Source organism: Hyla sarda, chromosome 5 (assembly GCF_029499605.1).
Source record: "Hyla sarda isolate aHylSar1 chromosome 5, aHylSar1.hap1, whole genome shotgun sequence".
Classification (NCBI taxonomy): Eukaryota; Metazoa; Chordata; class Amphibia; order Anura; family Hylidae; genus Hyla; species Hyla sarda.
In genome coordinates, this window is record NC_079193.1 from 60,332,299 (window position 1) to 60,346,782 (window position 14,484).

The following is a 14,484-nucleotide window of genomic DNA, read 5'->3' on the forward strand; positions in this document are numbered from 1 at the left end:
AAGGGGTATAGTGAGCATTAACACCCCACAGGTGTTTGACAAATTTTCATTAAAGTTGGATGGGAAAATGAAAAAAAAATTTCACTAAAATGCTGCTGTTACCCTAAATTTTTCATTTTCACAAGGGAAAATAGGAAAAAAGCCCCCCAAAATTTGTAACCCCATTTCTTCTGAGTAAGAACATACCCCATATGTGGATGTAAAGTGCTCGGCGGGCGAACTACAATGCTCAGAACAGAAGGAGCGCCATTGGTATTTTGAAGAGAAAATGTGTCCGGAATTGAAGGCCACTTGTGTTTACAAAGCCCCCATAGTGCCAGAACAATGGACCACCCAACATGTGACCCCATTTTGGAAACTACACCCCTCACGTAATGTAATAAGGGGTACAGTGAGCATTTACGCCCCACAGGTGTCTGACAGATTTTTGGAACAGTGTTCCGAGAAAATGAAAAATAAAATTTTTCATTTGCTCAGCCCACTGTTCCAAAGATCTGTCAAATGCCAGTGGGGTGTAAATACTCAATGCACCCCTTACTAAATTCTGTGAGGGGTGTAGTTTCGAAAATGGGGTCACAAGTGGGGGGGTCCACTGTTCTGGCACCAAGGGGGGCTTTGTAAACGCACATGGCCCCTGACTACCATTCCAAACAAATTCACTCTTCAAAAGCTCAATGGCGCTCCTCCTCTTCTGAGCATTGTAGTTCGACCGCAGGGCACTTGACGTCCACACATGGGTTATTTCCATACTCAGAAGAAATGGGGTTACAAATTTTGGGGGGTATTTTCTGCTATTAACCCTTGCAAAAATTTGAAATTTGGGGGGAAACACACATTTTAGTGAAAAAATTTTTTTCACATATGCAACAGTCGTGAAACACCAGTGGGGTATTAAGATTCACTTTATTCCTTGTCACGTTCCTCAAGGGGTCTAGTTTCCAAAATGGTATGGTATGTGTTTTTTTTTTTGTTTTTTTTTTTGCTGTTCTGGCACCATAGGGGCTTCCTAAATGCAACATGCCCCCCAAAAACCATTTCAGAAAAACGTACTCTCCAAAATCCCCTTGTCGCTCCTTCCCTTCTGAGCCCTCTACTGCGCCCGCCGAAAATTTTCAATTTTTTCATCAAATTTTGGGATTTTTCACCAAGAAAGGATGCAAGTTACCACAAAAATTTCCACCATGTTAAAGTAGAATATGTCACGAAAAAAAACTCTCGGAATCAGAATGATAACTAAAAGCATTCCAGAGTTATTAATGTTTAAAGTGACAGTGGTCAGATGTTCAAAAAATGCTCTGGTCCTAAGGTGTAAAATGGCCTGGTCCTTAAGGGGTTAATGCCCAAATTGGCCTTAAAGGGGGTTAAAGAGGTACTCCACAGGAAAACATTTATTTTCTAAATCAACTGGTGCCAGAAAGTTAAACATCCTAATCCTTCCAGTACTTATCAGCTATTATATGCTCCATAGAAAGTTCTTTTATTTTTTTATTTCCTTTCTGTCCGACCACAGTGCTCTATGTTGACACCTCTGTCCATTTTAGGAACTGTCCAGAGTAGAAGCAAATCCCCATAGCAAACCTATCCTGCTCTGGACAGTTCCTGATATGGACAGATGTGTCAGCAGAGAGCACTGTGATCAGACAGAAAGGAAAATTCAAAAAGAAAAGAACTTCCTGTGGATGATACAGCAGCTGATAAGTACTGGAAGGATTCATATTTTTTCTAAGAGAAGTAATTTACAAATCTGTTTAACTTTCTGGCACCAGTTCATTCTCATATTATATTATATATATATATATATATATATATATATATATATATATATATATATATATATAAATAAAAAGTTTTACAGTGGAGTACCCCTTTAACTGGCTTCTAAGGCCCCAGTCACACTACAGAAACTCTGCACGGATTTCATTTGCAGCAGCCACCTACCTATTGATCTCAATGGGAATTCCGCTGTGTAGTTCACGTGTTGGAAGTTCTGTAACTGTACTTTCGATGAGTAATCAGATACTTTCTAAATTTTCTTAGTGTGAACAGACCCTAAGGCAGTGTTTCCCAACTAGGGTGCCTCCAGCTGTTGCAAAACTACAACTCCCAGCATGCCCAGACAGCTATAGGTTTGCTATGGTGACTTGCTCTGGACAGTTCCAGACACGGTCAGAGGTGTCAGCAGAGAGCACTGGAAAGAACTACACAACTTCCTCTGGAGCATACAGCAGCTGATAAGTACTGGAAGGATCAAGATTTTTAAATAAAAGTAATTTACAATTCTGTATATATCTTTCTGCCACCAGCTGATTCGAAAACATTTTTTTTTCCCCCCTCCAGAGTGCCCCTTTAAACGGTATGGATTCCGCACTGCCAATCCGCAGAGAATTGCAGCATAATACATGTGGATAGAAACAGCACCCACAAAAAAAGAAAACACGGGCGCACTACAGGTTTTCACATTCCCTTCAATACTTCTTTAGCAGTGTTTCCCAACCAGGGTGCCTCCAGGTGTTGCAAAACTACAACTCCCAGCATGCCTGGACAGCCAAAGGCTGTCCAGGCATGCTGGGAGTTGTAGTTTTGCAACATCTGGAGGCACCCTGGTTGGGAAACACTGTTCTATAGTGTAAGTAACAATACCAATGGATCCAAGAGGAATATTTAGGTAACGGTCGGGGATTATATCCCTGAATGATCAATTCTATCACCTGATATGCCCTAGATCTCCATGCGGAATGACTTGTGGTACAATGACACTTTCTTATTTAGCTTCCTTAATACCTTGGAGATCCATTCAGGAGGGAAATCAGATGTGAACTCATTTAAGAGAAGACATTTCAAAGCAAATCCATTGGGGAAACTGCAGCGAGCTGATAAAGTGGATACAGTCACGACCGGAGCAGATAAAACAATGGCATTTCGATTGAGTTGTAGGAAACGTCCCTGCAAGGTTGACTTCAAACTCGGGGTTAAAGAACGCCAAGATCAGGAGCAAAACAAATGTCTCCTGCCGCCTCTCATGGTGGATTGTCTCATCCCCAAAGTACGGAAATAACCAAAGTATTCCTCCAACGCTCGCACGTCTCCAATAGAATAAAAGCACAGTAACATTGCATATAAAAAAACACTAAACAGGCCGTATTATCATGTAAAAAGTTCACACACAAAACCAGCGGCTATAACCGGGATCTTCTCGGAGATCTCGGCGCCTTCTTCTGGTAAACAAACTCCAAGTTTCGGATTATCAGACTTTCTGGGTTAATAGAGGCCCAGCACTGATAGTACATCGAAAAGTGTGCGCATTACATGTGATCTATAGGGGCGCTGTTAGGATGGATTCACACTACAGAAAATCTGCATGGATTCCGCTTGCAGCAGCCTCCTATCGATACCAATAGGAACTCCGCTGCATAGTCGGAAGTTTCATAGTGACGAGGAATTGGATTTTGGCTAAGGAATGCTCAACCGCCTGGAGAACTGCCATTTTGTTAATGGGACGACGCTTATGTCCGCTGTGAACTGCCGATTCTGGATCATTGTTTTACGTTACCGATCAACAGAGGAAATTCCGTGCAAACAGACCTTAAAGGAGTAGTCCAGTGGCGAACAACCTATCCCAACTGGTGCCAGAAAGGTTAAACAGATTTGTAAATTACTTCTATTTAAAAAAAACTTAATCCTTCCAGTACTTATCAGCCGCTATATAATACAGAGGGAGTACTTTTCTTTTGGAATATCTTTTCAGTCTGACCACAGTGCTGTCTGCCAACAACTCTATTCATGTCAGGAACTGTCCAGAGTAGGAGCAAATCCCCATAGCAAACCTATCCTGCTCTGGACAGTTCCTGACATGGACAGAGATGTCAGCAGAGAGCACTGTGGTCAGACTGAACAGAACTAACCAACTTCCTCTGGAGCATACACAGAATTAATATTTTTGGGACAAAATTGAAAAAAAAAACACCATATCTTTATTCTGTAGGTCCATACGGTTACAAGGATACCTAATTTATATAGGTTTTATTTTATTTTACTATAAAAAAAAAAAATTAAAAAATTAAAAAGGTATAACTACATTAGGGATCGACCGATTATCGGTATGGCCGATAATCACGATTTTGGACATTATCGGTAATTACCTTGCCGATAATGTCCCGCCCCCCGTTCCGCCCCACACCGCACCGCGACCGCCACCCCCCGACCCACCGCATCGCACCCCCCACCGTGATGCTGGGCGGTATACCGCTATGGATTTTTGCCCATACCGCTATACCGGTCGGGCCCCTCCCCCACCCTCCGAGTCAATAAAAAAATTTAACTTACCCGTAATGGGGGTGGTCCGGGCCATCCATCCTTCCTGTAGTGTCCGGGGGCGTTCCGGGTGAAGAGTGAACCAGACCGGGCTATCCTTCTCCGGCGGTCATCTTCTCCACTCCGGGCAGGCTCCGGCCTAGTACACTGCATAGACGCCGCTGCGCCGTGACGTCAGGTGCGTCGCTGCGCACAGCCGTCACTGTGCAGCGGCGTCTATGCAGCGTACTAGGCCGGAGCCTGCCCGGAGTGGAGAAGATGACCGCCGGAGAAGAAGGACAGCCCGGACCGGTTCACCCTCCACCCGGAACGCCCCCGGACACTACAGGAAGGAAGGATGTATGGATGGCCCGGACCACCCTGACAGGTAGGGGGAGAGAAGCGGGTGGTGGTGGCGGCCTATGGCCCCGCAAAAGCCACTGCAGATCATTGATTTAAAGCGCCCGCTTTAAATCAATGATCTGCAGCAGTGTCGCAGGGGGTTAAATAGCCGATAACTTATACCGGAATATCGGTATAAGTTATCGGCTATCGGCCCTAACCTCCACCAGTTATCGGCCCTAAAAAAACGATATCGGTCGATCCCTAAAGTACATGCACCAAAATGAGTATGTTTAAAATTTTAATTCTCTGACCCCTATAACTTTTTAATTTTTCCGTATACGGGTATAAATGAGGGCTCATTTTTTGCGCCATGATCTGAAGTTATTATCAGTACCATTTATGTGTTGATGGGACTTTTCCATCACTTTTTATACATTTTTTAGGGTACACAATGCGGTTTACCATGCGGTTTAACTAACAATATATTTTTAAAATTCAGACATTTCCACATGTGGCGGTACCATGTTTATTTTTATTTACATTTTTTTTAAATGGGGAAAGGGGGGTGATTCAAACTTGTATTAGGGAAGGGGTTTAATCACATTTATTAACTATTTTCTTTACACTTTTTTTTTTGCAATGTTATAGCTCCCATAGGGGACTATAACGTGCAATACCTTGATTGCAGACACTTATCGATGCTGTGCCATAGGATCTCAGGCATGGAGCAGGAGAGCGACGATCGGACGGCGGGAGACAAGGTAAGAAGCCTCCCGCGTCCTCTCAGCTGTATGGGACTCCAAAATTTCACCGCGGCGGTCCGGAACAGCCCACTGAGCAACACTTTTCTCTCGTTTTAGATGCCACTATGAACTTTGATTGCGGCCTCTTAAGGGTTAATACTGTATATCAGCCCGATCGGCAATGTCCGGTATTAGCAGCGGGTGAACACGGAAGCCCGCACACAGCGATAGGAACAATAAACTTTCGGATGCTGGGGATCGGAGCTCCGGAAGCAGGGCAGCGGAGTACCCCTTTAAGAAGCTACAAAATATCTGCTCTAACAACCCACCAATGGTCTCGTTGCCCACATATGACCACCACCACATTGTGGGAGATTTATCAAAACTTGTGTAGAGGAAGAGTGGTGCAGTTTGCCACAGCAACCAATCAGATTGCTTCCATCATTTTTAAAAGGTTTTCATTATACAAGGATCATCCCACTGCACCCATCTGTGGCTATAGTAGCCATGTGTCAGGTTGTCACATCATGGCTACAGTGAGCTTGTGGTGGACCATGGGACAGAGCAGCGGAGGATCAGAGAGAGGTGGTTATGGGCATGTTTGTTATGCTTTAGTGCAGGGTTTTCCAAAAAAACTACAACTCCCAGCATGCCCGAACAGCCTTTTTTGGCCTCTCTGCATTTATTGGTTACCTTGTTTTATGCAGCAGAAATTGAATTTTTGGGCGCAGCTTGAGGATACATATAAATAACTGTATAATTTATTTAATTTTAAGGCCCCTTTCACACTACAGGTATCATCCTGTAAAAAACCTCAGTTATTACTCTACGCAAAAAATCCTGAAAACGGCCGACAAAAAATCCCATTCATGTCAGTGGGATTTTTTGAACATTCTTTTGCATCAGACATGTCCGTATTTACTAATGTCCGTTATTTATGCCGGCATAAAAGACGGTGCATGCACTAATTTTTGGTCCGGCGCAAAAAAAAAAAATGGTGAAAAACCGGACATTAAAATTTAACAAGTCTATGGGAACCGGATGTAAAAAACATCCGTTATCAGTTATTGTCAGGTTTTTTTTTTTAACATACGTTTTTTTGTACTGAGCATGCTCAGTACAGCTTTCCAAAAAAAGGGTTAAAAACCTGATTGAAAAAAATGGATGTTTTTAAGACAAAAACCATTAAAATAACGGATGATGGTCGTCAGTTATCATCCGTAATTACCAGTTATTGCATCTGATTTTTTTTTTTTATCCGTTATTATAAAATAACGGCAATAAAAGAGCAGGATAATACCGGTAGTGTGAAAGGGGCCTAATACATTTTTTGTGGTGTAAATAAGAAAGCAGTTTTTAACATTTTTATTATATGTTGCTGGATATAGTAAGGAGGAAAAATAAAATTTAAAAAATTTAAAAAAAAAAACTACTTTCCTACCCTAGTCCCCTGCAGCAGTTCATTCTGAAGAACTATGGGGGAGATTTATTAAAACCTGTCCAGAGTTGCTGAGTTGCCCATAGCAACCAATCAGACTGCTTCTGTCATTCTTAACCCCTTAAGGACCGGGGGGTTTTCTGTTTTTGCATTTTCGTTTTTCTCCTCCTTGCCTTTAAAAAATCATAACTCTTTCAATTTTGCACCTAAAAATCCATGATTGCTTATTTTTTGCGCCACCAATTCTACTTTATAATGACGTCAGTCATTTTACCCAAAAAATCTACGGTGAATTTTTCGGTAAAAATGACACCTTATCATTATTCTGTAGGTCCATACGATTAAAATGATCCCCTACTTATATAGGTTTGATTTTGTCGCACTTCTGGAAAAAATCATAACTTCATGCAGGAAAATTAATACGTTTAAAAATGTCATCTTCTGACCCCTATAACTTTTTTATTTTTCCGTGTATGGGGCGGTATGAGGGCTCATTTTTTGCGCCGTGATCTGAAGTTTTTAACATACCATTTTTGCATTGATAGGACTTATTGATCGCTTTTTATTCATTTCTTCATGATATAAAAAGTGACCAAAAATGCACTATTTTGGACTTTTGAATTTTGTGCGCGTACGCCATTGACCGTGCGGTTTAATTAACAATATATTTTTATAATTCGGACATTTACGCACGCGGCGATACCATATATGTTTATTTTTATTTACACTGGTTTTTTTATGGGAAAAGGTGGGTGATTCAAACTTTTAATAGGGAAGGGGTTAAATGATCTTTATTCACTTTTTTTTCCACTTTTTTTTTTGCAGTATTACAGCTCCCATATGGACCTATAACACTGCACACACTGATCTTTTACATTGATCACTGGTTTCTCATAGGAAACCAGTGATCGATGATTCTGCCACATGACTGCTCATGCCTGGATCTCAGGCACTGAGCAGTCATTCGGCGATCGGACAGCGAGGAGGCAGGTAGGGGCAACGCCATGTGTCCTTAAGGGGTTAAAGGGGTACTCCAGGAAAAAACTTTTATATATATCAACTGGCTCCAGAACGTTAAACAGATTTGTAAATTACTTCTATTAAAAAATCTTAATCCTTTCAGTACTTATGAGCTTCTGAAGTTAAGGTTGTTCTTTTCTGTCTAAGTGCTCTCTGATGACACCTGTCTCGAGAAGCGCCCAGTTTAGAAGCAAATCCCCATTGCAAACCTCTTCTAAACTGGGCGGTTCCTGAGACACGTCATCAGAGAGCACTTAGACAGAAAAGAACAACTTTAACTTCAGAAGCTCATAAGTACTGAAAGGATTAAGATTTTTTAATAGAAGTAATTTACAAATCTGTTTAACTTTCTGGAGCCAATTGATATATATATATATATACACCGTATTTATCGGCGTATAACACGCACTGTTTAGGCTAAAATTTTTAGCCTAAAGTCTGTGTGCGTGTTATACGCCGATACACCCCCAGGAAAGGCAGGAGGAGAGAGGCCGTCGCTGCCCGCTTCTCTCCCCCTGCCTTTCCTGGGGGTGTATCGGGGTATACACGCGCACACACGCACCCTCATTTTATCATGGATATTTGGGTAAAAAACTTTTTTTACCCAAATATCCTTGGTAAAATGAGGGTGCGTGTTATAGGCCGGTGCGTGGTATACCCCGATAAATACGGTATATATATAAGGTTTTTTTTCTGGATAACCCCTTTAAGAGGCCTTTTCAAAAATGAAAGAAGCAATCTGATTGGTTGCTATGGGCAACTCAGCAACTTTTCCTCTGGTAAAAAAAAAAAAAAAAAAAACAATACTTTCCTACCCTATTCCCCTGCAGCAGTTCAATCTGATCCCCTCTCTGCTTCTCCATGCTTTCAAAACACGAGGTTGGAGCAAGAAATGCCCGCTTAGCCAATGACTGGGTGCCGCTGTGTTGAGTCTAAGCCAGTGATTGGCTGAGCAGGCACGTCTTGCTCTGACATCTCATCTTGGATGCCGAGAGATGAGACGAGCAGCAGGGGACCAGAAGTCCCAGGAATTTATATCTCGTTTCTTTATGTTTCTACCAACCCCAATGTATTTTACTGACAGCAGACCGGACAAGAAGTTCTTGTCAGAGCAGAACGGAGCAGATGGGAAGATCTCTGGCCTCATCGGACCCCCGTAATCACATTGCAGGGGGGTCCAATGAGTCACACAAAGCCCACAAATGAAAAATCGGCCTGACAGCTATCCGTGTATGACAACCTGTATCCTGACAGCAGCTTCATCGGATAGATAGCCCTGGCTTTCTTCCTAGGTCTAAATTAAGAGGGTTACCCAATCTCCTATCAGGTCACCGGGGTGCCCTCTTATATGAAACATTCAAATGGCTGGGATCATGCACACCATCAAGGACTATGATGAGAGCTCACATCAAAGACAGCACCTTCTTGATCAATGTAAAGAGGCCCATTATAGTATTCGGGTGGGGGGGACCATTGACTTCAATGGGTAAGAAAATAAGCAGCAGAAAATATGCAGCTTAATACGGCACATGAAACAGAACTGCAATCATAAGACAGAATCACAATTCCAATCGACTAAAGCGAGCAGACTACGGAAGTTTCCCAACCAGGGAGCCTCCAGCTATTGCAAAACTACAACTCCCAGCATGCCCGGACAGCCAACGGCTGTCTGGGCATGCTGGGAGTTGAAGTTTTGCAACAGCTGGAGGCTCCTTGGTTGGGAAACCCTGGTGTACGAATTTTCCAGAAGTCCCATAAAAGTCTAAGGAGTATTCCCAACATCAAAATAAATCCCAATCCACAGGATGTTGGGGGTGGGACTAGTAGGACCCCCTACAAATAGGAGAATGGAGGTCAATAGCCCCTCAAATGAGTGGAGTGGCAGCAGGAAAGTCTCCAACCAGATAGCCCAGTGGTTCACAACCAGTGTGTCTCCAGCTGCGGCAAAACGACTGCTGGAGGATCCCTGGATGGAAAACACTGCCACAGCTAAAAACAATCTGGCAATGTTCAGAAGCCCTACAGAGAATGAATGGGGTACACACGTATCCTTCGCTTCATTCACTCAGGAGACAACTTTCCTCTTTCTTGAGGCCAAACATTGGGTCCTATTGACTTGATTGAGGTCCGTCAGGCGTCCATTATTTTAGGAGAGTCCAAAGACAAATTATCGGACATGCAATGGTGTTCCCTTTAGTAGAGTGTGAACAAAGCCTTCTCACTCATCCTGATGTCAGCGAGACACCATATAACAGCGGGAACAGCGCTGATTCTTGTTTACATAGCAACAGTTGATGACATCACGTTTGGTCATGTGACTGTTGCGGCTACTGTCTCCAGTTGTGATGGCAACCAGACTGCAGGGAGTCACATGGGTGGACGTGATGTCATCACAGGTAACCAGACTGCAGGGAGTCACATGGGTGAACGTGATGTCATCACTGGTAACCAGACTGCAGGGAGTCACATGGGTGGACACGGTCATCACTGGTAACCAGACTGTAAGGCGGTGTTTCCCAACCAGGGTGCCTCCAGCTGTTGCAAAACTACAACTCCCATTATGCACTCCCAAACTACAACTCCCATTTTGCAACAGCTGGAGGCACCCTGGTTGGGAAACACTGCTGTAGGGGGTCATAAGGGTGAACGTGATGTCATCACAGGTAACCAGACTGCAGGGGGTCACATGGGTGGACGTGATGTCATCACTGGTAACCAGACTGCAGGGGGTCACATGGGTGGACGTGATGTAATCACTGGTAACCAGACTGTAGGGGGTCACATGGGTGGACGTGATGTCATCACTGGTAACCAGACTGCAGGGGGTCACATGGGTGGACGTGATGTAATCACTGGTAACCAGACTGTAGGGGGTCACATGGGTGGACGTGATGTCATCACAGGTAACCAGACTGCAGGTGGTCACATGGGTGGACGTGATGTCATCACTGGTAACCAGACTGCAGGGGGTCACATGGGTGGATGTGATGTCATCACTGGTAACCAGACTGTAGGGGGTCACATGGGTGAACGTGATGTCATCACTGGTAACCAGACTGTAGGGGGTCACATGGGTGGACGTGATGTAATCACTGGTAACCAGACTGTAGGGGGTCACATGGGTGGACGTGATGTCATCACAGGTAACCAGACTGCAGGTGGTCACATGGGTGGACGTGATGTCATCACTGGTAACCAGACTGCAGGGGGTCACATGGGTGGATGTGATGTCATCACAGGTAACCAGACTGCAGGGGGTCACATGGGTGAACGTGATGTCATCACTGGTAACCAGACTGCAGGAGGTCACATGGGTGGATGTGATGTCATCACTGGTAACCAGACTGCAGGAGGTCACATGGGTGGATGTGATGTCATCACTGGTAACCAGACTGCAGGGAGTCACATGGGTGGACGTGATGTCATCACTGGTAACCAGACTGCAGGGGGTCACATGGGTGGACGTGATGTCATCACTGGTAACCAGACTGCAGGGGGTCACATGGGTGGACGTGATGTCATCACTGGTAACCAGACTGCAGGGAGTCACATGGGTGGACGTGATGTCATCACTGGTAACCAGACTGCAGGGGGTCACATGGGTGGACGTGATGTCATCACAGGTAACCAGACTGCAGGAGGTCACATGGGTGGATGTGATGTCATCACTGGTAACCAGACTGCAGGAGGTCACATGGGTGGATGTGATGTCATCACTGGTAACCAGACTGCAGGAGGTCACATGGGTGGACGTGATGTCATCACTGGTAACCAGACTGCAGGAGGTCACATGGGTGGATGTGATGTCATCACAGGTAACCAGACTGCAGGAGGTCACATGGGTGGATGTGATGTCATCACTGGTAACCAGACTGCAGGGGGTCACATGGGTGGACGTGATGTCATCACTGGTAACCAGACTGCAGGGGGTCACATGGGTGGACGTGATGTCATCACAGGTAACCAGACTGTAGGGGGTCACATGGGTGGATGTGATGTCATCACTGGTAACCAGACTGCAGGGAGTCACATGGGTGGACGTGATGTAATCACTGGTAACCAGACTGTAGGGGGTCACATGGGTGGATGTGATGTCATCACTGGTAACCAGACTGCAGGGGGTCACATGGGTGGACGTGATGTCATCACAGGTAACCAGACTGCAGGGGGTCACATGGGTGGATGTGATGTCATCACTGGTAACCACACTGCAGGGGGTCACATGGGTGGATGTGATGTCATCACTGCAGCAGCATAAACAAAGCCCATTGGATCATACCACAATCGGAGCTGTGGGGGTCACAGTAATACGGACTATTCAGATTTCCTGCTATTAGATGAATATATTTACCCCCCTGTAACTATATAAGACCCCGAAGAATAAACACTCCTCATTGAGGATAAGAGACATCTATATATACAGTAATAGGGGGTATACAGCGGGTCCCCGAGGCCTCAGCCCAGGCCTGTGCGTCACAATGTGAACACATCCCAGCAGGTACCTTCCAGCATAGCGGCCATGCTGCTCCGGACTCTCCCCTCTCACATAGACTCGAGATTAGATCCGGTCGTCTGTCGGTGCGGTGTCCTCTGCGCCTAACCGGGACGGGCCGAGCTGCAGCGAAGAGGGGGGAAGGGAAAACTACGAGAGACGATCACAACATGGCGGCCGCTCAGCTACCGCTCTCCGGCCCCGCCGTGCATTGTGGGTAAAGATTTGGAAGGCGTCAACAGAAGCCGTGGGGAGGGGGCGGGGCTCGGTGGAGTTCTGGTGGTGAGCGCGCGTGCTCGCGGCCGTCACTGAGGCGGGGACGCGCACGACGTGAACAGACAAGTGAGTAGAGAGCGGACCGGACGTGTGGGGTGCAGCGGCTGTATCGTGTCCGTCTATATCCGACTACATAGATAGTTACTGAGTTGTGTCTGTGTCCGGGGACAAGAATTATGGCTACCGCTAAAGCGATCACTGTGATTGGCCTTCAGGTCCCTAAGTTCCCTGTCAGTCTCTCTATGGCACTCAAATTTACCAGAACCTGGAGGAACCAATTAAAACGGTCTTTGTTGCCTAATAGCAACCAGTCAAAGCGTAGCTTTCGTTTCTTAGAGGGGTACTCCGGTGGAAAACGCTTTATTTTATTTTAATGAACTGGTGCCAGAAAGTTAAACAGATTTGTAAATTACTTCTATTAAAAAATCTTTACCCTTCCAGTACTTTTTAGCAGCTGTATGCTACAGAGGAAATTCTGTTCTTTTTGAATTTCTTTTTTGTCTTGTCCACAGTGCTCTCTGCTGCCACCTGATGCCTGTATCAGGAACTGTCCAGAGCAGGAGAAAATCCTTATAGCAAACCTATCCTGCTCTGGACAGTTTCTGATATGGGCATCAGGTGTCAGCAGAGAGCACTGTGGACAAGACAAAAAAGAAAAGAATTTCCTCAGTAGCATACAGCTGCTAAAAAGTACTGGAAGGGTAAAGATTTTTTAATAGAACTCATTTACAAATCGGTTTAACTTTCTGGCACCAGTTGACTTATAAAGACCTAAAAAAAAAATTCCACTGGAGTACCCCTTTAAACTGATAAGTAAAAGCTGAGATCTGATTGGTTGCTATGGTAATAGACTGATTTTTTTTTTTATACACCAGAGTTTTTCCAACCATTGTGCCTCCAGCTGTTGCAAAACTAGAACCCTTCAGCTGTCTGGGCATGCTGGGGGTTGTAGTTTTGCAATAGCTGGGGGCCTTTGGCTGTCCAGGCATGCTGGGAGTTATAGTTTTGCAAAAGCTGGAGTAAAGCTGAGCTCTGGTTGCTATGGGCAACATACTGTTTATCTTATACACTAGTGTTTCCAAACCACTGTGCCTCCAGCTGTTGCAAAACTGCAACTCTCAGCATGCCTGGACAGCCTTTTGGCTGTCCGGGCATGCTGGGAGTTGTAGTTTTGTAACAGCCGGAGGCACCCTGGTATGTAACCACTGCCCTAGACAGTTGTGATAATTCTGTGTTGACACGCTGTTGATATATACCGTAGAGCTATGTGACTTTCAGGCACCGTTGTCATTCGATGACCTTATCCAGAGTTTTCCCAGGCAGAATTGTTTCACACGAAATGCTGCGCCAATTTCCAGGCCAACTGTTTTCTTATAGCTGGGAGATTCCGGTAAACAGATCGCCGATTGGGCTTGGAGTTGCAGACATGATAAAGATGACGTAATACGCACGTATCCGACTGTCTTCCTTCATGACTGTGGATTAGTTGCCTCTGCTGGAGGTGCGGTACCAACAGGGAAAATACCGTATTTTTCGCCGTATAAGGCTGGGTTCACACTACGTTTTCCCCCATACGGGAGCGCATACGGCAGGGGGGAGCTAAAACCTCGCGCTCCCGTATGCCTTCGTATGCGCTCCCGTATGTCATTCATTTCAATGAGCCGACCGGAGTGAAACGTTCGGTCCGGTCGGCTCATTTTTGCGCCGTATGCGCTTTTACAACCGGACCTAAAACCGTGGTTGACCACAGTTTTAGGTCCGGTTGTAAAAGCGCATACGGCGCAAAAATGAGCCGACCGAACGTTTCACTCCGGTCGGCTCATTGAAATGAATGACATACGGGAGCGCATACGGTGACATACGGGAGCTCGAGGTTTTAG

General features: G+C 45.1%; 2 protein-coding genes across 6 annotated transcripts in view; one reads left to right on the forward strand and one right to left on the reverse strand.

Moving 5' to 3' along the window:
* RBM33 (RNA binding motif protein 33) overlaps positions 1–12,545 on the reverse strand; it is a 107,362-nt gene extending 94,817 nt beyond the window's left edge. The window contains exon 1 of one of the 2 annotated variants that reach the window (XM_056519580.1): positions 12,339–12,544. In XM_056519580.1, the coding sequence (XP_056375555.1) occupies positions 12,339–12,357 (19 nt within the window). In that variant the 5' untranslated portion in view covers positions 12,358–12,544. Of the gene's footprint in view, positions 1–12,338 lie in introns of both variants that reach the window. The other variant, XM_056519581.1, reaches the window with a different exon arrangement.
* The window catches only part of CNPY1 (canopy FGF signaling regulator 1), a 151,824-nt gene continuing 149,556 nt past the window's right edge, over positions 12,217–14,484 (forward strand). Inside the window, exon 1 of one of the 4 annotated variants that reach the window (XM_056519584.1) lies at positions 12,217–12,334. Coding sequence is in view for 1 of the 4 variants with exons in the window: in XM_056519582.1 (XP_056375557.1) it covers positions 12,781–12,819 (39 nt within the window). In the remaining 3 variants the exon portion in view is untranslated. The other 3 variants (XM_056519583.1, XM_056519586.1, XM_056519582.1) reach the window with 3 other exon arrangements.